The following is a 24,907-nucleotide window of genomic DNA, read 5'->3' on the forward strand; positions in this document are numbered from 1 at the left end:
TAAAACTGTCAGGAGGTTTGCCCTTGGTGGTGCACTTGGACCGCCGCAAACCCACTTCAGGCTCCCCCTCTGACCCTGGCTTGTCGGTCTCGGATTTTACATCCTGAACATCTGGAGACCCATCAATAGACCTGCTGTGCCTCTTGTACTTTTCAGGTTTTGCCTGTGGGGATGTGGGTGCACTCCTAGATTCTGACTTTACTTCCCTAGGAGTTGCCCCCTGGCATGGTTGGGACCCTGGTCTGGACCACCAGCCTCTGGAGGTGCTTGCTCCTCTCCAGCAATGGCATCCAAACTTTCCATGAGGATGTCAGGGTTCCCATGTAAATGTGTCCATCCACTCTGCTCACAGAATTCAGCACTTCTGCTGATTACCACCCTTGACCGGTCATCCTCAGGGTAAACAAACCTCCAGGATTTTGAGTAAGGTTCATACCCACAGAAAATCATCCTTTGTGACCTGGGGCTACCCTTCCTGCGCTGCGACTTGGGTATTAGAACATAAACTTTGCAGCCAAAAACTTTAAAGTAATGCACCTTGGGTCTTTTACCGTGCAGGAGAAAATAGGGCGTGTCATTCACCACAGAATTGTAAGAGCCCAGGGATTGGTGGTGGGACAATGATGAGTGCTCAGAGTAAAGAGGAGGTGTCAGAAGCTGAAGAAGTAACAGAGCAGGTAGAGTCTGTGGCAGAGACAAGCCCAGAAGCAGAAGAGAAGGGAAGCCAAGAGGCAGAGACTGATTCTGGCGTGTGAAGAGGCATGGGAGTCTCCCCCTCTTGTTGTGACCAGCTACCCTGCCCCTGGGTCTTCCAGAACCAGGAGAGGCATGAAGAGAGAGGAAGAGAAATTAGCTTCATACAGGTAAAGTCTCAGATTACCTGGGGGGGGGGGACTAAGGAGAGGACTTAGGCAGCTCTGTGGAGGCAGGGACCTTGAGTCTCAGCAACTGCTTCATGGGGGCAAGACCTGCTGGAGATGAGTTGCTGTGCTCATTAGGTATGATACACCTGTGCAGATCCTGTTTTTGCTAATAAGAGTTAACACCAATTTGCTCTGTGTGATTTACTGCTGGCCCTCTCCTGTCATCTACATATTTTCATCCAATCATAGTTATACCATATAAAATGAATACCAACAAGTCTGCAGAAAGCTGTGTTGATGGCAGATTTTAAATACTCTACGACAGGGATGTCCAACCGGTTGACCGCGATCGACAGGTCGATCCTCGAGTAATAGTGGTCGATCATGGGCTCATTTTCCTCCGCAGTGGAAAAAGAGCATCCACACGCATGCTGTCCTGACCTGGCGAGAGTCGGTCGTCACTCAGCCACTGGCGCCCTGCTACCTCAGCATTATGGAAGCCCCTGCCGGCAGGCTGCAACAAGTTCACACCGGCAGGAGGCTTAATGCCGGGCTATCCATGCAATTGTGCAGCGGTAGACTGTTCCTGGTGCCCATCCTCTGCTTCCCCATGATGACCCAACCAGAGGGTAGCACATAGCGAGAGCATTGCCAGGGACGAAGGCCTGCCTAAACACCGTGTCGTAGGTGATGCGAGAGCGGTGGAGTCTTTATTTTATCAACATATGGTGTACCTCCCCAAAGAGCAGACGAGCTATGGCACCCCCGCTTAAAAAAGCTCAACAACTTTGTGTCGTCGTCCCCAAAAAAAGGGTAGATCACTGCCAGTTTTTTTCCCCCGGGAGTAGATCATAGTCTCTTGGGAGTTGAACGTCCCTGCTCTATGAAATATGTGCCATAGGCAACAGATGGTATAAATCCCTTAGTCAAAACTAATGAAGTTGAACTTTTGTACCATGCTAATAGAATACATTCTGTTTTCCCTTCAATTTGAAAAGGTTCACAAACCACAAAGACATTACTCAATTAGCAAAAAGCGATATTATAATATGATACACAGTGCTTTGAGGGAGGATCTAAATTCAATTTAACAAAAAACAAAAAACAGAACCTTAGGATGTGTTTCATGCTTTAAAAAGATATTCAAGACAGGTAATTCAAAATGGTGACATTTACAGAGAACAGGTTTCTAAAATGCCGCCAACTTAGCTTGTTAGTCAACATGTTTAAAAATGTTTGACAGCAAGGATTAAACATATTTGAGCAGCACTAATTCTGACATTTTGACTACTAAAAATCTTCCTTTAATTTCTGTGTTTTGTTCAGTTAGAAAAACAAAAGGCACAGCACTGAACTTTACAAAAAGAAATTAAACATTGCTTAAGTTAGAGGTAAAGGATTCACAACGTGGCTATCCTTGTCCCCCCTACAATGAAAACCTAACCTACAAACGTTGAATTGAAAAGTACCCCAAAGCTGCAAACCTGCTCCTTCCAGAGGTGTGCAACAGGCCATCTTTCTGCCTCCCAGACTCAATAACTTGGAACACATAATACTTTTGGCTTTTTTAAATTCAGCTTCAGTTTACTGGCCCACATCCAGCCCATCACCATCTTCAAGCACCAGTCTAGAACCTCAGCCACCTCTCCAAATTCAGACAGAACAGAGAGACAGAGCTGGGTGCCATCTGCATATTGGTGACACCTCACTCCAAATCTCCTGATGACAGCTCACAGTGGCTTCAGATATATACCAAATAGCATGACAAGATGAAACCCTGCCAGCACCTCCCATAGTGCTGAACAATGGCCCCCATAATTACTTTCTGGAAATGGCCCTGGAGGCAGGAGCAGAACCACCAAAGTAAAGTGCCCCCAACAGTGGTGGAGCTTCATGCTCCGGCACCGGGGGGCGGGGGGCGGAGAGCAGGCGGAGGCAGGGCTGGCGCACATCCTGGGGATGTGTCACACCGCCCGCGGGGGAACAGCGCCCAGCACGGGGGGAGGGCAGCCGCGATGGCATGCCACCGGGATCGCACTGCCAGCGACGGTGCGCTCCCCCCCCCGCACTCCTCTTCCTCCGCCACTGCCCCCCAACCCTCACCTCCTTCAGATGTCCAAGAAGGATAACAAGTTCAATGGTATCAGGAGGTAAAGGAAAACAAGAAGGATTGCACTCCCTCCCAGCAATTCTCTCCTAACAAATGTCATCCGCCAGGTTGACCAAGGCAGTTGCATGGCGACAGCCAGACCTGAAGTCAGACTGCAAGGAATCCAGATAAGCAGTTTCCTCCAAGCATGCCTGTTTGTTTTTAGTTTGTTTTTGTTGTATCATATGATGAAAAGGTTTCAATGCAAAAAAAAAATGGCACTAGTGGCCACGATGGCTAAGTTCTACCTTCACTTCTGCAGGCAGTGCAGTGATTTCCTACTGGGAAATCACAGGTAGGGAAAGGGCTGGTGCACAGATGTCCTGCCTGCAGGCTCCCACAGGAGCCTGGCTGTGAGAACAGAATGCTGGACTAGATGAGCCTTTGGTCTAACTCAGGAAGGCTTTAGCTAGCAGGATATAAGCAGTGCACCTGTGCAGCCCTTGGCCCCAGCAAGCTGAAGAGGAAGAGACCCAAAGGGTGCTCATCAATGGCTCCTCTTCATCCTGGAGAGAAGTGACTAGTGGGGTGCCACAGGGTTCTGTCTTGGGCCCAATCTTATTCAACATCTTTATCAATGACTTGGGTGATGGGCTTGAGGGCACCCTGAGCAAGTTTGCAGACGACACCAAATTGGGAGGGGTGGCTAATACCCCAGAGGACAGGATCACACTTCAAAATGACCTTAACAGATTAGACAACTGGGCCAAAGCAAACAAGATGAATTTTAACAGGGAGAAATGTAAAGTACTACACTTGGGCAAAATGAAAATGAAAGGCACAAATACAGGATGGGTGACACCTGGCTTGAGAGCAGTACATGTGAAAAGGATCTAGGAGTCTTGGTAGACCACAAACTTGACATGAATCAACAGTGTGATGCAGCAGCTTTAAAAGGCAATGCAATTCTGGGCTGCATCAATAGGGGTATAGCATCTAGATCAAGGGAAGTAATAGTACCACTGTATTCCGCTCTAGTCAGACCTCACCTGGAATATCGTGTCCAGTTCTGGGCACCACAGTTCAAGAAGGATACTGAAAAGCTGGAACGTGTCCAGAGGAGGGCAACCAAAATGGTCAAAGGCCTGGAAACTCCTGCTTGGCAGGGGGTTGGACTGGATGGCCCTTGTGGTCTCTTCCAACTCTATGATTCTATGATTCTATGATTCTATGATTCTTTGGAGGTCTTTAAGCAGAGGCTTGACAGGCATATGTCAGGAATGCTTTGATGGTTTTTCCTGCTCGGCAGGGGGTTGGACTGGATGGCCCTTGTGGTCTCTTCCAACTCTATGATTCTATGAGACAGATTTGTTTGATTGCTTGCCACCACCTCAGCCATGTGTTTTCCCTCTGATATCATCTGGTACCCAAATCTGATGTCATCACATAAGCTATAAGGCCCCTCTCTAGTTTGGATCACGTTAGGAGCTGTGCAAATGGCACCAGAACAGTAGCACAGCATGATGTAATGGTTAGAGTGTTGAAGTAAGACCAGGAAGACACAGGTTTGAATCAGCATTTTGCTGTGGGTCAGTTACTACCTCTCAGCCTATCCTAATTGGTAGGTTGCTTTGAGGATAAAATCAGGAAGAGAACCTCACATGCTATCATGGGCTCCGTGAAAGGGAGGTGGGGCATAAATGTACAGGCATCTCAGCCCCCACTTGCTTTGGGGTTACATTCCAGGCTCCCATGCACATAAGCAAAAATTATGTAAGGGAGGGAGCACCCTCTAAAAAGCCTCTAAATGCCCATTTTCCCCTACTCTCCAGCACTCCCTCCCACTTGTGGGGACAGCTCCCCCCGCCCCCGATCAAGTAAAACAATAGAAATACTTAACTGACCAATCACGTCAGTTCTCCCCCCCCCCCCAAACAAAAATCCTGCCAACCCCCCAACAAAAAATCCTGGCTATGCACATGCTCCCACTCTCTCTTCAACTAGAGTTGAAGCTCTGAAGCTGGCTGGAGACTGGAGCATTGGCAGAAAAGCAATGGCGGCGGCGGCAGTGCTACAGCACACACCAGCTGCTAGGCAGCTATTGTGAACAGAAACAAAATAAGAACATGGTAGAGGATTTTTCACCTGCCTTGGAAGCCCATTTTTTGCTTCAAAACTTTTGAGGGTAAGAAAGAAGCCTGTTACAGCACTAAAAACTGATTATACAATGCTTCAGAACTTGGAAAGGAGCTTTGCTTCTTTCATCCCACCCAAATTACATTCATGAAGGGAAGGGCAGAAATCCCTAATTCTGCATTTTAAAATCATTCTGCATGCTGTACTGCAATTAAAATTCAGTGTACCCAAGTTGCTCTGGTAGAAGAACCTCCACAGAATACATCCCTCAAGCTCAATCCTGAATAGTGCCACCATGCTAAACTCGAATGGCTCACAGAAGCAGAGCGGAGGAGCCAGAAGTTGAGATGGTGGCCTCTCCCCTCTGCCAGAAAAAAGAAGCAGCTCACACATATGGTACTTTTCTATCCTCAGAAAAGCTGAGATAAGAAAACTGGAAAAGTTATTTAGGCAGCGCCATCCTTCTCATCTCCTTACCAACTGAAAACACCTCCAATAACCATTTCAGCAGCACTTGCCTCAGGATGATTGGTATGAGCTAGAAATAGCAGCACATTCCTCCATCTGCTTTTGTATTCCAGTGTTCACACTTCACTAAGCCTCATAAACATCCACCAGCCAATAGTGCAATACACCAATAGCAAGGCGAAAAACAATGATTAACAACTGGTTTGATTTTCATCAGTTTACAAACCCCTACAACATTGATAGAATATGAACCTTAGAAATCAGATTTAATAACCAGCCTCAAGAAGCAAGTTGGATGACATTAGTAGACATAATTTATTTTTTTTAAAAAAACTATGGCAATGGGGAATGGAGGAGGTGGGAGAGAGAGAGAGAGAGAGAGAGAGAGCCTCAAGCTGTGGAAAGAGAAAGGCAGCCAATTCAGCTCAAGTTACTACTAAAATCTTCTGCATGTTTCGAATGCCAACCTCTTGAACATACACAGCCAATATGATAGCCTCCTTTCTCTGTTTTCACCCCAATTTCAGAGAAAATATTATTTATGCCAGGCCACTTTTATTTCACCTATAAAATTATACCCCCTCTTTGTGGAGAGAGATCTTTCACAGTTCGACAAACGACATTATTATTTTAAAAAAGTTATTTCTTCCCCATTTGATTAGCTGTTTTACTGTTTTAATATTGCTATAAATAATCAATTTTAGAAGATCCCACTCCAAAATGTTTATCTAGTTTCCTTGGATATAGGTAGCTGAAATAGATTTTGTTTCATTTTCAAAAAAGAAAACTCTGTTGCCTACCATCCTCTGACTCACTATTTTTACGCACTAAATCAGACTTCTTGTATTTCCTACACAGCAGCATTAATATAATTAACATGCCACAGTACACTTGCCATTCTACAGTTTTTTATTAGTTCTTTTCAAGCTGACCTATTTCTTGTCTCTAGATCATTTCCAACTGTTTAGGGTGTATATTCTTCACTGGAAAGCTCTGACTATATAGTTAGAACAGCAACATAACTTACTTACAAATGCTATGTATGTTCCCTAAACACAGCATCAAAAATGCAGGAAGAAAATATCACTTGAACTAAACCAGGGGTCAGCAAACTCTGCTTAAAAACCTCCAAGGAAGGAGAGTCCACCACCTCCTGCGGAAATCTGTTCCACTGCTGAACAGCTCTTACTGTCAGAACATTCTTCCTGGTGTTTAGTCAGAATCTCCTTTCTTATAACTTGAAGCCATTGGGTTCAGGTCCTCGGCTCTGGAGCAGGAAAAAACTCCATTAGAGAAACAAAAAGATTGAACCAAGCTAAATTATCCTTTGGAAATATTGGCAGCAGTCCAGGCATAGGCAAACTTGGCCCTCCAGATGTTTTGGGACTACAACTCCCATCATCCCTAGCTAAGAGGACCAGTGGTCAGGGATGATGGGAGTTGTAGTCTCAAAACATCTGGAGGACTGTGTTTGCCTATGCATGTAAGTAATCACTTCCTCTCCTCCCCACCCCAGAACAGTGCTGCAATCTACCTTCTCCAACTTGCACTCATTATAAGGGGGTGTGAGCCTCCAGTTGTTTACATGTTATTAGGAATAGGAAGCTTGCATTCTTCAGCTCCCTGTGGACAGCGGTTCTGGAGATCTCCACCAACAGGGCAAGGGGGCAAAGAATGTGACCACCCTGTAAGGGTGGCTGTTGCTGCTCTTTTATTGGCTAAAGCAGACAGTGCTTTCCTGCAGCCTTCCCTACTGCAGGGGGAAGGGCAGGTAAAGTGGTAAAACCAGTGGCTGTGCTGCTGGAAATGTAAGTGGTGCATTTCAGAACCCTAGGCTAGCTGGCATGATGTACCTAAGCTTCCTTGGTGGCAGAACATGTAAGAAATTATAGTAAGACTACAACTTGAGTACATTTAATTTGTGTGCATTCAGCTTCATGCACATGCCAAAAAATTAAAAAGGGGGTGGGAAGGGTTCTGGGGTAAATGACTTTGGCAATCCCATCGACCATTGAACCCAATGGGTTTTGATTATACACAATTTTGGCTTTAAGCATGATCCCCAGAACAAAAGCCCTGTGTAAGTTCTGGGCTTACTGTATATCTCTTCTTTTCTTGCTCTTCCTCCCAAAGGAGCCAAGAACCAAGGCTTTTTCTAGCACAGGATAACTTACGTATGTACAGCAGCACAATTTCCATAGGGTTTATAACAACATAGTTCCTGTAATGGGTGTGCCTATGTGTAGAGTAGTTAAAGAGCAGCACAGGGGGAAAGTATTTATCATTATTATTCACGCCTTAATTACCTTTCTCCCACAACATCTGAGGCCCGCTATTTTTAAAGAACTACTCTCTACAGTAATGCTGTAATTATCTCCCCCCAAAATAGATTGTCCTCATCCCTGCTCATACAGCTCTGCACATTTTAAAATTACCAATATATCTCTATGGAGACCTCATTATTATATTTATCTCACTTAAGTGAGCTCAAAATACACACACACATACATAATTTTAGAGTGTATGATGCTGGAAGGTCTAAGTAATCAGGATCATCAATTCACATAATAATCTTTTTTTTGAAAGTCAGTAAAATGATTTGCCATATGTGGAATGAACAAATAGTAGAGCAACCCCGCAGATGAAGCTTGAATTTAGAAATGCTCTGATGTGAGTCTGTTTCCGGGCTGGAAAACACACAGAAAATATTTGATACAAGGTGTGACTTTCAATTCCCCTATTTCAAGAGCTCCCAAGGAAGATGACTTGGTGATCCCACCAAGTGGTGTTCACAGGATGGTGTTTACCCTGTTTCTGTTTTTAAATTACCGTACTTAAAATATCCACAAGATCCACTGTAGGCTCTCCCACACAAACACTTTATATTAAAAAATACCTGCTTTCTTTATCCCTTTATAGTTCAACTGCCACCATTTATTTCCATTCAATACCTTTATTCGCCTTTTTATTCCTTCTACCCAGTAGCTGGATGTAGCCACTGACCAAAAGGCTAGTGCTTAGAAATCAAACCAAAATAATTTATTGCTGTTTATTTATAACTGGTGGCCTGTTATCTGCCATGACTCGGGAATTCTAAAAAGTCAGTGCAGTTTTGAAATCAGTGGTTAAAATATTGCACTTCTGAAAGCTTCAGTCTGCCATCTTGATTCAGAATGGAGTCCAATTGTATCCAAACGGACAAAAATTTCCTCTTTGCTCTCAGGAACCATTATACAAAATTTTGTTTTGATACCTGGTGTCCAAATGCGCTGTAAACTCTCTCACACACACTTTCCTTTACACATAAAAATGCATAAGTACTGCCACATCAGAATCCTCAATCTGCATGAAGTCAGAGTACAACCCCCCCATTGGAGGATTTGTAGTGTTTCACCACAATCCTGTATTTGCATGAAGTCAGGTCAGGGGAGAGGAACAAAAGTTGTATAACATGGCATAGGGATACTGAGAAGGGATACTGAGAGGGAAATGGCAGTTCTAAACAAAGGCACCCACAATGTACTGAATTCCTGGTACCATATGTTGTCTTCAGCGTGAAGTTCCAGATTCAATATAGTAATTTAGAAGAAATATTCTAACAACAAGCAAACACCCATATATGCCCAACACACAGCAAGTGAACCTAACTGTCTCTGACAGGCTTGCTCTTAAGATATGGTTACCAGACGTCCCCGTTTCCCAGGGACAGTCCCCGGATTACAAAACTGTCCCCGGATTACAAAATCTGTCCCTGGAATGTCCCTGGATTTCATTTAATGTCCCCGGATTTATATTTTAAGTGTTGTAGATTTATTAGTAGGGAATGAATGTTGCATGATTGGTTCAATGGCACAAGACACGTCATATGGGGACTTCTGGAGAGGCAAAAAGGTGGGTGCCATGGCAGCGAGCAGCTCCTGAAGCCAGCCAGAGCCAACTGCGCTATCATGCTAGCTCCGGGCTGCTGAGACTGCCGCTGCAGCCGCCACTGCCGAAGGGGAACCGGGGACGCCCAGCACGTCAAGTGAGGTAACCACTGACACACACACCCAGTGACCCAAATTGAGCCTGGCACGAGCAGCCAACTGCCCAGTGGTGCTCCAGGGCCAGGAAAACCCCGGAGCCAACGCAGGGAGGAGGAGAGGAGAAGGAGAAGGAAGAGAGAGAAAGAGGAAGGAGAAAAAAGAGTGGAGCCCCGACCTTGCCGTGCCGCTGCCGCCACTCAGGAAGAAAGGTAGGAGGGCACCAGGAGGGCAAGAACACGTGGCCAAGCCCAGGCCCAACCTGAGCCTACTCCACGGTGGCTAGTGCTCCAAAAGAGCAGGCTGGAGCCCAGAGGAAGGTCACAAAAAAGAAGATATTACTTAATTTTTTAAAAAATAACTTTCTTTAAATATATTTTCTCTCTCTTTTTTTTTTTAAAAAGTATCCCCGGATTCTTTGAAAAAAATCTGGTAACCTTATCTTAAGATTCTATTCATCCTCACAGTAACATAAATAGCATGGAGTTTTTGCGCAAAGGGGCTGGCTGCAGATAAGGAGAAAGGAGGAGGGATGGAAGTGGGAGTGGTGGACTGTATGCAAGGAAGAGTTGAAAAAAGGAGGAGGTGGGGAAAAGGGGGTGGAAGTGATAATGGCTGATGTGTGCAGAATAGAAGAGAAAAGGCGGCGTACAAGTGGGGGTGATCTGTGTGAGAGTTGGGAAAAGGAGGGTGGAGGAAAAAGGAAGGTGAAAACGTGTTTGCAAAGGGAGTAGCAGAGAAGAGAGAAGTAAGTGCAATGGGGTTGAAGAAAGCAGGGGCATGAAAGGGTTTGACGCTCCTGCCCACCTAGCAGTTCGAAAGCACCTCAAAGTGCAAGTAGATAAATAGGTACAGCTCCGGTGGGAAGGTAAATGGAATTTCCGTGCACTGCTCTGGTTCGCCAGACGTGGTTTAGTCATGCTGGCCCCATGACCTGGAAGCTGTCTGTGGACAAACGCCGGCTCCCTCGGCCTATAGAGCAAGATGAGGGTGCAACCCCAGAGTCGTCCGCAACTGGACCTAATGGTCAGAGGTACCTTTACCTTTATTATACCATACATTCGTTGAACTCCCTCCCTCCCCTTCCAAGGTTCATTTAACTTATCCACCATTCTTGCATATTTTAATATCTCCACCTAATTTAATTCTCCTATCAGTTCAAAATATGTTATACTGCTGAATTACTTTAATACAGCCAGCGTTTTTAACTGTGCACAATTATTTTCAATTTCCACTCCTCTTTGAATACCTGTTCTTCTTGTTCTCTTATTCTACTTGTTAGGCCTGCTAATTCTGCATATTCTATCGCCTTAAATTGCCAATCTTCCATACCAGGGGCCTCTCTCACTTTCCATTTTTGGGCTAACAAAATCCGAGCCGCTGTTGTTGCGTACATGAATAAGTTCTTCTGACTCCTGGGAACTTGTGTCTGAACAATTCCTAACAGAAATGCCTCTAGGTTTTGTTGGTTTTTTTAGGAAAGTTGTTTTAAACATCTTTTTCTGTATATCATTTCTCAATAAGCAATAAACCCATTTAGTGGGTAGGTGAGCCTTATCACATGGCAGCAGCAAACTGGTGCGTAGTTCTGACAGCTGATGAAGTGCCAGGGAGCTTACCAACTTTAGAGATTGAATAAGCTACCTCTCCTATGGAATTCCTATGTAAACTGCCCTGTAATCTATGGATGAAGGGCAGTATGCAAATTTAATAAATAAATAATAAATATATTGGCTGCCACAAACTGTGACGAGAGCCACCATCTCAAGAGGATTAGACAAACGCATGGTAGTTGAGTTAATCAATACTCATGAAGTCTATATGGAACCTTCAAGTTCAAAGCAGAATCCATCCCTCTGAGTAACAGGTGCTGGGGAGCAGCAGCATGAAATTGCTGTAACCTTCTTGCCCTGTTGCTATTGGACACTGTCAGAAACGTGATGATGGACTAGACCCAACAAAACTATTCTATTCACTCCCATCAGCTTCCCATCAAATTAATTTCATTATACTGATACATATATGGAATTGTCTACCATGGATTCCGAGTTTGTTGCTGAAACGTCTGGCACATGTACTAGGATATACAGTTCATGCAGGGCACTGACCAAAACTGATTGGCTTTTTCATGTAAGCAGAGAACATGACTTAACACACAGGTTGTTGAGAAGCCACAAACGCAGATGGCAGAGATATTCAGGTAAGAGTGCTTCAACCTAATTTGTGAGGCAGTGAAAACCTGCCAGTGATATCCTGGCAAGAAGCTGGCAGCAGAAGAAATGAGTATAGCTTGCTCTTTTTTTGTATGGAGAACTTCCACAAAAGTTAAGTATATTAAAAAAAACATTGCCTTTTCTTATCTACCTGACCAGCCCTTTGTGCACTATTGCTTAGTTTATAAAAGTTGAAAGAGATTTTTAAAATATCAGTGATTTACTATGTCACTTAAACATGACATGTATTGCAAAAGATAACACAACATTAATAGGATTAACTTCAACATTTCACTCATTTAAAAAATAGAATTACTTTGCCAGTGCTATAATCACCTTTAATTGAAATGACACATTAGCAAAATTTATTCATGTTACTTAAAAGCATAATTTTTAGAATTGAATAATCATCCTTAATGGCAGATCAATGTCATTTCCAGTTAATGGCTACTAATATGAGATCTTTAATTCTGCTCTAAAAGCCCCATATCTTCTGCTTTTCTTTTCTTTTTCTTTTTTTCTTTTGACAGAAAATAAACACATTCACTTAAAATTAAAGAAAAGCAAAATTTATAAAACCACCACACAAAATCCTCCTAAAAAAAAACCTTAATAGTAAATTTACAACTTTTTCTGCTAGGAGAAACAAACAAATATGTAACAACAAGTAACAACTGGGTGTCAACCATGATGTTTGCTTCAACACCAAAATCTTCATGCAAATCCAATTACATTTTAAAGGCAGTTCCCTAAAGGTACGGTACTTTCCCTACATATGGCTCAACAAAGGGGCAAGAGGATGAGAAAACCAAAAACAAACATTTATAGGATGGGAGTTCCCCAATTTATGGCCCAGGGCACCACCCACTGCAGCTCCTAATGCCCAAGAAGGGTTGGATAATGGATATGCTCATTAAGATATTTGGGGCCTAAATCATTGAGTGCTTTAAACACTAATGTGAGCATCTTTAAATTGGGTCTAGAAAGAAGCCCAACCGGTGCAGCTATTTTAATTCAGGGATTATATGAATTCTAAATGGACAGCCAGCCAGTAACCTGGCTGCCACAATTTACACCAGCTGAAGTTTCTTCAAGGGCAGCCCCATGTAAAGCACATTGCAATAGTCCAATCTGGAGGTTACCAGAGCATGGAGTGCAGCAGCCAAGTCATCTTTGTCCAAAAAGGACCATAGCTGGTGAACCAGTCATAGCTGGAAATAAGCACTCTTAGCCACCCAGGCAACCACAGTGACAATGTTGGATCTAGTAGTACCCCCTAACCTGCTGCTTCTGGGGGAGTGCAACCCCATCCAGAACAGGCCATATTCCTACCTCCCAGAATGAATAACCCGTAACACATAACACCTGTCTTTCGAGGATTCAGGTTCAATTTACTGATCCAAATCCAGCCCATCACCGCCTTCAAGCATCAATCTAGTACCTTATCCATCTCTCCCGATTCAGATGGAGCAGATTTAAAAATAGAATATCAGGCAGAGTATGAAGCACAGAGCGGATACAAAGAGAGGCTTGAGAGATACTGCGTTGGATCACAATTCTCTTAGGGAAAGGTCAGTCAAAAGATAAATCCTTCTTGAATGCTAGAACTTAATGAGCCAAATGAATGTGAACTGCAAGAGTTCCACACTTATGCGGCAACCACCAAGAAGGTCCCATTTCTCATGCTTGCCAACCTAAGCAATTTCACTGTTGTGCACGCAAACAGGAACTTCTATTTTAGGTAGGGTCATAACAACGTTGGGGATCCTTAGGCCTCTAAATTCACTGGCAGCCAGTACAACTGGCACAAAAGTGGTATCACATGATTAGAATACAAGCCTCCATTATTAGCATCCTGGCTAAGGCCAGGCCCTGCTGCTCCAGATAGGGATACAGCTGGCATACAAGCTTGGGTAGATAGAATGCACTCCTGGCCACTGCCACTATCTTTGCCTGCCCAGACCACAATGACTCCATTAGCACCCCAAGCTGCAAACCTGGTCCTCTGCATTCCTGAAATCTGACACTGCATCACTGTGAATAAGCCCCACTGCTTAAGCTATTGTGGGCAATATTGTAAAAAGGATTGTGAAAGACATACGAAAGAGACTGAGTTTCAGGCAACTGAATCTCAATGGAAAAAGGGCAGGTGGTAAAAAGCCCTATAGAAATTATATTGTTACCTATAGGACATTCTGTTACCACTTCCTAGGTGTTTTATGCAAGCTACAACTATACAACCTTTCGCATATAATAGGCTTAATTAATTTCAAAATGGACAGACTTAACATCCAGCCAACAGATTTAATTAAACTAATCCTCTAATTACCTGTCTTTCATCTTTTTCTTCCTTTTAGAGACTTCACCTGCTTTTCTCTTTAATTAGATTATCTCCAAGTCAACAGGAAAAAGTAGCATGTTAAAGTGTACCAGGAAAGCCAACTTGAGTAAAATATAGGGGGGGGGAGGTAAGCCCTGCCCCACATAATGGTTCACAAGACACAGCACATGCACAGCATTTGAATGGCAATATCCATAAACTTTGGGGGCGGCCTCCTCAAATATTTTATTTGGGCGGCGGCGAAGGGACCTCGGCCTCTAGGAGTTGACTTCTATGAAGTGTACAGTTTTCTGAGCAATGACACATTTGTTGAAAAGATGCACAGCATCTTTTGGGTTTCAAGAAAATCTATTTTAGGAATGAGCTAAAAATAGTTTTACAGGTTTGCATGGTGGTCAGATATACATTTTCCTACAAAGAGATAAAGGCAGTGCTTCAGGACACATTAAAACAGGAACTTTTGTGCTACCGCAGTACTTGGCATTCTTGACCTGATCTCTAGGATCTGTGCTCCTTTACCCCATAAAGTTCTTCCCTATCCTCAGCTTCCCTCCTTTTCACCAAGGGGCTGCCATAGAGATGGCACTGGGAAGGGCTACTAATGAGAGAGAGAGGCAACAGTGGTACCTCGCAAGACGAAAATAATTCGTCCCGCGGGTCGTGCTGTCTTACGAAATTTTTCGTCTTGCAGGGAAAAAAGGGCAGGCAGCAAAAAATCGTCTTGCGAGATGTGGCCATAGAAAGCTTCGCCTTGCAAGGCAACAAAGAATCGCTAGACACTTTCGTTGCGTGAGGCATTCGTTGCGTGAGGTAACCTGCTATTACCTGGGATCTTTCCTTTGTCCTCCCAGCCCCTCACCCTGGGAGACCAACATTTCCCTGTCTCTCCAGGGTCCTCCATCAACCACCTACCACCTCATGAGTATACAATCTCTGGACCTTAATAAAGGCCCCAGACATAGGACTTCCAAGAAAGAAGAACATACAAAAAAAAAAAGAGAAACAGAAAAATGAAAGGGGCAATAAAAAGAGAGAGAAAAGATACAAAAACAAAACTTCCAATTTTCCATCTGTGTGTTTCTTTCTTCCCCCCGCTCTCTCTCTTTCTATAACATTCTGTCTATCTTCTCCACCTTCTGTTAAACAATATTTCTTTTAAGTCAAGGTGTCTCAGAATCAATCATTTCTTTTCCCCTAATTGTTATTATTATTGATAAATGTCAACCATAATTTTTCTTTTAACTTTACCTCCATTAATTGCTCGGTCCCAGCTCCTGCCAACCTAGCAGTTCGAAAGCACGTCAAAGTGGAAGTAGATAAATAGGTACCGCTATAGCGGGAAGGTAAACAGCGTTTCCATGCGCTGCTCTGGTTCTCCAGAAGTGGCTTAGTCATGCTGGCCACATGACCTGGAAGCTGTACGCCGGCTCCCTCGGCCAATAATGCGAGATGAGCGCGCAACCCCAGAGTCGGTCATGACTGGACCTAATGGTCAGGGTTCCCTTTACCTTTTACCTTTACCCATGTTAAAAGCAACAGTCAGAATGTGGCAGATTGAGCCAAAATCAGTATTATATAAATTACTGATAACTGTGAGTACAATCCAGCACAAGTTAAGTCCCACTGATTGTAATGTGAAGTGAATCATGCCCTACATACTTCATGAGTCCTCACAAATTGATTATGGAAGCACTAACGCAAGCCCCCTACAAAAACTCTTAATTTGTGAACCTCTAACAAAATTTGCCTAATACGCATTTAACACTGCAAGATGAACTTCTGTAAAGTCAACTCAAAGTTTTATTTATCCCAAATTTAAAACAATGATTTAACAATATGCTAGGAAAACCATTAGGCACAGAATACAAAATGATCATTTAAAAAAATATACAGTGTTATATACATGCTGAGCTCATGCAAACTGCAATACATTCACAACTATATAACTAAAGTGGAACCTGCTTTTTAAAACTTACATTTAAAAAGTGTTATTGAGCAGCTAAGTCACACTGCTATTTGATTTTATTGCATATGCAATAAATTACAAAGCAAAAGCATTAGCACAAAAAGACTCAATAAATTTGTGCTAATTTAGTAGGCACTAGAAAATACAAGTTAATTTCTATAATTTGACTGTTGTTTCACTCAACGGTATATTCTCTCAAAGCTTACCCCTCACATACATTGTGCCTAAAATTACTCCAGACCCCTCAAACAGCTTGAGAACAGTAGCTGTAAGGGGGCAACTATATGGGCTTCTGACCCCAGAATAAATAATACGCCTGAGCAATGGGAACAAAAGGCTCCAAAAGAACAGAAAAGTATTAAGTCATTTATATGTGTTACACTAGAACATTAAAATATACTTTACATTATTTCCCTGCAAAGAAATATATTTAGTTTTAAAATTACAAGAGTTTTAAAAATGTTTTTGTACAAGAGACAAAACTACAAGATTGAAGCTGCCTCATTTTAAAACATTTATTTCCTAAGGACGTAATTGATAATCCATCACTTACTGCATCAAACAAGATTTATCTTAATACAACATAGTACTACAAATTCATCCACATATATAATATGTGACAATTTCACTATTACTGTTGATGAATTATTCTTTAGTTCTGAACAGATTAGTTCACACTACTGGAAGCTTTCCCCTACATTTACCAGTGATTCACTCATATACCACAATTTCACCAAGAATCCATCTCTGACCATTCCAGCTACGTGCTTTTTCTTACAAATCACCATTCAATCCATACTTCATTTTACAGTGAATAAATATTTATTGACTGTTTATTGCAGCAGCATTCCAAAGGATAGAATACTACCTACCGGTAGCCCAAATATTTGACTGTTTTAGTTCTCCTTAGATGGAGCAGGAATTAGCCCGTTTTCTAGGAACTGGGTCTTGAACAATGCTGTCTTTTTTATGTATACAAGATGAACACACCGTCTCTGACAATCTCCAAAGTCCCAATCTGAAAACACTGTTTGAGAGGCTATATATAACACAGTTACAAAAACTATTGCTTATAGCGAGCCATGTTGTTAAGAAAGACAGTGCTGGATTTTCCAGCACCCTAGAACTCTCCAGCATAAAGTAGATGATGTAGGGGAGCCAGAGCACATAAAACACACTGGTTATACGAAATAAAACCATAGCATAGCGCCGGTCAGGGCCGTGCCCACTTTCTGTAGCAGTATCCACTTCATGACTAGGAAAACGAGCTCTCCTGTCATTTATCTCTTTGGTGTGCTGCCGGCAGATTTTGAAGATGTGGAAGTATGTAAAACAGATGATGAAGGCTGCTGGAGCATATAGCAAGCATACAATAAAGCCAGTAAAATAGGCATTGGTGAGCCAAGAGGTTGCACACCATTCAAAAATGTCTCCATGATAGCCTGGCTTTCCCCAGCCAAAAAATGAAGGCAAAAAAATAAGGCAGGAATACAACCAAATCAAAATGATGCAGATTCTCAGCCGGCAAGGTGTAACCAATTGGTTGTAGGTAAGTGGTTTTGTGATAGCCAGATAACGATCCACACTAATAAAAGCAAGACAGGCCATAGAAACACTTTTCAGTACAGAGATGATATATCCAAATACCTGGCATGTTAAAGACTCATGGACACCTGTAGAATAGTGCAGCAATGACAAGGTAGGAATCAAGCAGCTAACCCCAACAAAAAGATCAGCATATGCCATAGTCTGAATAAAATAGCTGGTGGTGTAATGATGTAACAGTGGAGCACAATGAAAGACAAAAATTACTGTTAAGTTACCAGTTATAATTAAAAATGTTAGTAAGACAATAATTACAGTCTCAAGGATGCAGATATCAACAACACTGTAGTGCCCAAAGCCAATTGGACAGGAGTAATGCTCAGATACATTCACAATACTACTGCTCATATTCAGAGTCTTCCACTCAATCCAAGTGGACTGGTTCATGATCTGCATTACATAACGTGTTCAAAACTCAGAACTAGGTGATTTCTGAGTCACCAGCTAATTTTGTTTACATATCCACTTCTCTGGGTAGATTTTAGAATAGCTTCTAAAATTGTTCATATTACAATAGAGAAAAGAGGCAAGAAGGCCACTGCTCTTAGCTTCTTCCTGTGCTCGTTCCTTCCTTAGCAAATTTGACAAAAGGCACTTCTAAACAAAGCACTTTGTTTAAGCTGTACTTTTTGGAAGAGAGAAACACCAAAAAGGAGAGTAAAATATAATGTCACGATCAAAATCTCTGCAAGTGCATTTTCCTGGGGGGAAAGGTGAAGGAGGGAGTACTAGGTAGAAATTCTCAATGTAATGTTTTCTAAAACAAAAACTGTTAGGAGCTAAAAACTAGAAGCAAAGTAGATAAGAAGTCTAATAAGATGCTCATTCTAATATATTGTATCCTTCGGTTTTCTTCAAGGAGTAATGTCATTTGTATCATCTTCATTCTGCATTATTAAGGTTAAGATTTGGGGCATCTTAATGCAAACAAATGTCACTAGTCTTTGGTAACGAGTAAGGAAATATGTTGGGGCAGCAATCACTGCATGAAGAACAGGTTCGTCCCTTCGATGAGCAATATCCTCTCCATTTAGTTAACAAGACCACGTATAATAAAGGAAAGAAATAAACAGACATGATGCTGGATCTTCAGTCAAGCCAGTTAGAAAGATAGGTTGTCCATTACATTATTAGACACCAACAGGGTAATCCAAGGTTCTCACGGAATACAAACTTGTCTTGCATTTAATTTCAAGAGCAATAAATGATTAAAAAAAAATCTTTAGAAATAAAGCCACAGCTGCTACAGTGAAGTTCATAGCTCTATCCATGTCATTTCTCACCTCTATAGCGATGTCCACATTCTTTTGTATGTCCCAACACAATGAGATAATAAACTCTCATCTAAATTCTTCTAGGAAGCTAATGAAACGTTGATTTAACAAGAAAAGCTGCCGTTGCATTCTGTTACTCCATTAGTCTTCAGGCTTCATTTCCTCAGTTGCTACATACGCATTTCATTAGACAATTAAAATGATAACCATCTGCTTCAAAAATTCTTTATCTCGGAAGCAAATATTACCACATCCATTACATCTGCCACTATGACACATCCAATGGGGTAAGAAGGCTCCTTCGATGCTCACTAATAAGCAGGTATTTGACTACTGTATGGATCTTTCATTCAGTGCATGCAGCAGTCTCGCTTTCTAACCCACCCACCATCCACACCCAGATCAAATGCATTGTTAATCATTTAAAGATACAGGAGAAATTATTCAGCTCACATATTTTAATTAAAAAGAAAATCCAAGGTCATTTCAATTTTATGTTAACAGAAGACTCTCTTTTCTCTTTTTGAAGTGCTGGAATCGCATTGGCACTGCTTAATGATCCTTGCTGTGCCTTCTGAAAAAGGAATTCCTTACATGAGAAAGAAAAGATTTTTCTCTCGTCCTGCTGCAGCAGTGGGATGAATAGAAAGCATCAGTTTCATGTCTCATGTCCATCACCACCATGCTGTGCTGGAGGTCCTTGTGCTTTTATAGCATCCACAGAACGTTACCCATTGCATCTGTAAGCAGTTCATTCTATCTCAAAATTAAAACACTGTTAAAATTAAAATCTCTTGTCAAAGCAGTGAAGCGGTGCCTTGCATATATATTTGCTTTTTCAGGAGCTGTGGTGTAGACACAGAAATCCTATTTACTGTGACCAGTTTTGAGAATGCTATTGCTATTTCTTGCATGCTCTCTCTTAGCTTGCACCTAAGCCTGCCCCTCCTCCGCATCCTTAGCTGATGCAGAAAAACTCGCCATCAGAAAGGTGACTCGGTCCTTCAGCCCCAATCAAAAGAACAACCCATGGCTACTGCAGCTGAAACTGTCACTAGGTAACAGTTGCCAGGGACAATGCCGGCTTATAGCCTTCTACAGCAAGCCATGAATAAGAATGACAAGCGAAGACAATTGAAAGTGACCAATCTCAATTAATATATTGAGGATTTTAGGGAAAGTATGCTTCTGCAGAGCTACCTTCTTCCATCAAACAAGCAATGAAAATATCCTTAGGAATAACTTACATGCTCCAACTCCAAAGATACCTTTAGTGTACTAAAAATGAGCAGCAGCTAAACCAAGTCAGCAGTAATCTAATCCCCACTGGGAAGAAAGAGCTATTAATTATTAAACACATAAATAAGGGTTTGGTGTTTTTTTTAAAAAAAAACAACCCTCTGTAAGTCAAATGATTGTTTATCATTTGAAATGACAATGTGTTTTATTGCAATTAGTAAAACTTGGAAGCTCTTCCTTTTATCCCTTTATACTTCAAATTACTATCACAATCATAATACAGAGGTTCACTGTAAAAATGATTCATCTACATTTGTTTACATAACCACACATGGGAAAATAACGACAACTAATGCTAAAACTCTCAATTAAGTCATGTTATACAGCAACTCAGATTAAAAATGCATTATCACTACAATTCCATGTTAAAACATTCGGCTCATTACAAATAAAATCAAGTCTATGGAATTTTACTTATATTTATAATAGCACTTGAATTCAAATTCAAGCATTATAATTAAGGCAATAGTTCACAAACTGTATCATTAGATTCCCTGAAATCATACAAATTAGAGTAAATGTTTTTATCAGGGGGGATGGGAGTGAAGAGACGTGCAGGACTAATTATTATTATTATTATTATTATTATTATTATTATTTATTTATTTATACCCCGCCCATCTGGCTGGGTTTCCCCAGCCACTCTGGGCGGCTTCCAACCGAATATTAAAACAGTACAGCATTAAACATTAAAAACTTCCCTAAACAGGGCCGCCTTCAGTTGTCTTCTAAAAGTAAAATAGTTACTTATTGCCTTGACATCTGCTGAGAGGGCTTCCACAGGACGGGTGCCACTACCAAGAAGGCCCTCTGTCTGGTTCCCTGTAACCCCACTTCTCGCAATGAGGGAACCGCCAGAAGGCCCTCGGTGCTGGATCTCAGTGTCCGGGCTGAATGGTGGGGGTAGAGACGCTCCTTCAGGTATACAGGACCAAGGCAGTTTAGGGCTTTAAATAGTAGAAAGAGATAATCACAGCTGCCACTATCCAGTGTGGAGCTGCTTGAAGACAGCTAATAGACTAGAGAGTGATCCACAGACGGGAACAGGCCCACAATGGAAAATTTCAGATTTTCAAAATATACTTAATTAGCATGCTATTTTTATTATTCTGTTCCACCGATGGCCTGCAGGTACGTACAAAAATAAAAGATACACGCAATTTTTCAATTTGATAGAATCATAGAATAGAATCATAGAATCATAGAGTTGGAAGAGACCACAAGGGCCATCCACTCCAACCCCCTGCCAAGCAGGAAACACCATCAAAGCATTCTTGACATATGCCTGTCAAGCCTTTGCTTAAAAACCTCCAAAGAAGGAGACTCCACCACCCTCCTTCGTAGCAAATTCCACTGTCGAACAGCTCTTACTGTCAGGAAGTTCTTCCTAATGTTTAGGTGGAATCTTTTTTCTTGTAGTTTGAATCCATTGCTCTGTGTCCGCTTCTCTGGAGCAGCAGAAAACAACCTTTCTCCCTCCTCCATATGACATATCACCCCTTAACCTTCTCTTCTCCAGGCTAAACATACCCAGCTCCCTAAGCCGTTCCTCACAAGGCATTTTTTCCAGGCCTTTGACCATTTTAGTTGCCCTCTTCTGGACACGTTCCAGCTTGTCAGTATCCTTCTTGAACTGTGGTGCCCAGACTATTACTTCCCTTGATCTATATGCTATACTCCTATTCATGCAGTCCAGAATTGCATTGGCTTTTTTAGCTGCTGCATCACACTGTTGACTCATGTGGTCTACCAAGACTCCTAGATCCTTTTCGCATGTACATCTCTCAAGCTAGGTGTCACCCATCCTGTATTTGTGCCTTTCATTTTCTTTGCCCAAGTGTAGTACTTTACATTTCTCCTTGTTAAAATTCATCTTGTTTGCTTTGGCCCAGTTGTCTAATCTGTTAAGGTCAAGATATTTTTATGTAACTATATTCAGCATACAACTATACAGTGGTACCTCGGTTTACAAACTTAATCCTTTCCAGAAGTCCGTTCGTAAACCAAAGCCCTTCTTAAACTGAGGCGCGCTTTCCCTTCTTAAACTGAGGTGCCCTTCCACCGTTAAGCTTCTGTTCGTAGACCAAGGTAAAGTTCGGTAACCAGAACACTGCTTCCGGTTTTGCGGAGTTCGTATACCAAATAGTTCATAAACAGGGCTCTTCTTAAACCAAGAATAGCTGTACACTAAAAGAGACGGTCAACTGCAAACTTCTCTACCAAGCATTTATGTAAACACTAGGTATATATACTTAGATATAAGCAGTTTCAATATTTTGAGTTGTCTTGTTTCAGAATGTTTATTGTATACCAAGCATAGCTGCATCTGAATGGAGCTGGCCAAGTGACATTTCAAGAATAATTATTTTGTTGTTGTTGTTGTTGTTTAGTCGTTTAGTCGTGTCCGACTCTTCGTGACCCCATGGACCATAGCACACCAGGCACTCCTGTCTTGCACTGCCTCCCGCAGTTTGGTCAAACTCATGTTCGTAGCTTCGAGAACACTGTCCAACCATCTCGTCCTCTGTCTTCCCCTTCTCCTAGTGCCCTCAATCTTTCCCAACATCAGGGTCTTTTCCAAGGATTCTTCTCTTCTCATGAGGTGGCCAAAGTATTGGAGCCTCAGCTTCACAATCTGTCCTTCCAGTGAGCACTCAGGGCTGATTTCCTTAAGAATGGATAGGTTTGATCGTCTTGCAGTCCATGGGACTCTCAAGAGTCTCCTCCAGCACCATAATTCAAAAGCATCAATTCTTCGGCGATCAGCCTTCTTTATGGTCCAGCTCTCGCTTCCATACATCACTACTGGGAAAACCATAGCTTTAACTATACGGACCTTTGTAGGCAAGGTGATGTCTCTGCTTTTTAAGATGCTGTCTAGGTTTGTCATTGCTTTTCTCCCAAGAAGCAGGCGTCTTTTAATTTCGTGACTGCTGTCACCATCTGCAGTGATCAAGGAGCCCAAGAAAGTAAAATCTCTCACTGCCTCCATTTCTTCCCCTTCTATTTGCCAGGAGGTGATGGGACCAGTGGCCATGATCTTGGTTTTTTTGATGTTGAGCTTCAGACCATATTTTGCACTCTCCTCTTTCACCCTCATTAAAAGGTTCTTTAATTCCTCCTCACTTTCTGCCATTAAGGTTGTGTCATCTGCATATCTGAGGTTGTTGATATTTCTTCCGGCGATCTTAATTCCGGCTTGGGATTCATCTAATCCAGCCTTTCGCATGATGAATTCTGCATATAAGTTAAATAAGCAGGGAGACAATATACAACCTTGTTGTACTCCTTTCCCAATTTTGAACCAATCAGTTGTTCCATATCCAGTTCTAACTGTAGCTTCTTGTCCCACATATAGATTTCTCAGGAGACAGATGAGGTGATCAGGCACTCCCATTTCTTTAAGAACTTGCCATAGTTTGCTGTGGTCGACACAGTCAAAGGCTTTTGCATCGTCAATGAAGCAGAAGTAGACATTTTTCTGGAACTCTCTAGCTTTCTCCATAATCCAGCGCATGTTTGCTATTTGGTCTCTGGTTCCTCTGCCCTTTCGAAATCCAGCTTGCACTTCTGGGAGTTCTCGGTCCACATACTGCCTAAGCCTGCCTTGTAGAATTTTAAGCATAACCTTGCTAGCGTGTGAAATGAGTGCAATTGTGCGGTAGTTGGAGCATTCTTTGGCACTGCCCTTCTTTGGGATTGGGATGTAGACTGATCTTCTCCAATCCTCTGTCCATTGCTGAGTTTTCCAAACTTGCTGGCATATTGGGTGTAGCACCTTAACAGCATCATCTTTTAAAATTTTAAATAGTTCAGCTGGAATATCATCACTTCCACCGGCCTTGTTATTAGCAGTGCTTTCTAAGGCCCATTTGACTTCACTCTCCAAGATGTCTGGCTCAAGGTCAGCAACCACACTACCTGGGGTGTACGAGACCTCCATATCCTTCTGGTATAATTCCTCTGTGTATTCTTGCCACCTCTTCTTGATGTCTTCTGCTTCTGTTAGGTCCTTACCACTTTTGTCCTTGATTATGGTAATCTTTGTACGAAATGTTCCTTTCATATCTCCAATTTTCTTGAACAGATCTCTGGTTTTCCCCATTCTATTGTTTTCCTCTATTTCTTTGCATTGCTCATTTAAGAAGACCCTCTTGTCTCTCCTTGCTGTTTTTTGGAAATCTGCATTTAGTTTCCTGTATCTTTCCCTATCTCCCTTGCATTTTGCTTGCCTCCTCTCCTCCGCTATTTGTAAGGCCTCGTTGGACAGCCATTTTGCTTTCTTGCATTTCCTTTTCCTTGGGATGGTTTTCGTTGCTGCCTCCTGTATAATGTTACGAGCCTCCATCCATAGTTCTTCAGGCACTCTGTCCACCAAATCTAAATCCTTAAACCTGTTCCTCACTTCCACTGTGTATTCATAAGGGATTTGATTCAGATTGTATCTTACTGGCCCAGTGGTTTTTCCTACTTTCTTCAGTTTAAGCTGGAATTTTGCTATAAGAAGCTGATGATCTGAGTTACAGTCAGCTCCAGGTCTTGTTTTTGCTGACTGTATAGAGCTTCTCCTTCTTTGGCTGCAGAGAATATAATCAATCTGATTTCGATGCTGTCCATTTGGTGATATCCAT

At 42.2% G+C, this 24,907-nt stretch overlaps 2 protein-coding genes across 5 annotated transcripts in view; both read right to left on the reverse strand.

The window, feature by feature from the left end:
• The window catches only part of RABGAP1L (RAB GTPase activating protein 1 like), a 140,542-nt gene that overhangs the window by 76,790 nt on the left and 38,845 nt on the right, over nucleotides 1-24,907 (reverse strand). The window lies entirely within an intron of this gene.
• GPR52 (G protein-coupled receptor 52) lies at nucleotides 4,888-22,639 on the reverse strand. Its single transcript, XM_060276598.1, has one exon. It carries the CDS (start codon nucleotides 18,097-18,099, stop codon nucleotides 17,005-17,007), a length of 1,095 nt encoding a protein of 364 aa, XP_060132581.1. The 5' UTR covers nucleotides 18,100-22,639; the 3' UTR covers nucleotides 4,888-17,004.

Source organism: Zootoca vivipara, chromosome 7 (assembly GCF_963506605.1).
Source record: "Zootoca vivipara chromosome 7, rZooViv1.1, whole genome shotgun sequence".
Lineage (NCBI taxonomy): Eukaryota > Metazoa > Chordata > Lepidosauria > Squamata > Lacertidae > Zootoca > Zootoca vivipara.

What these genes read in the sequence shown, in the direction of transcription:
- GPR52 (XM_060276598.1), bottom strand. Translation starts at nt 18,099, where the DNA reads ATGCAGATCATGAACCAGTCCACTTGGATTGAGTGGAAGACTCTGAAT.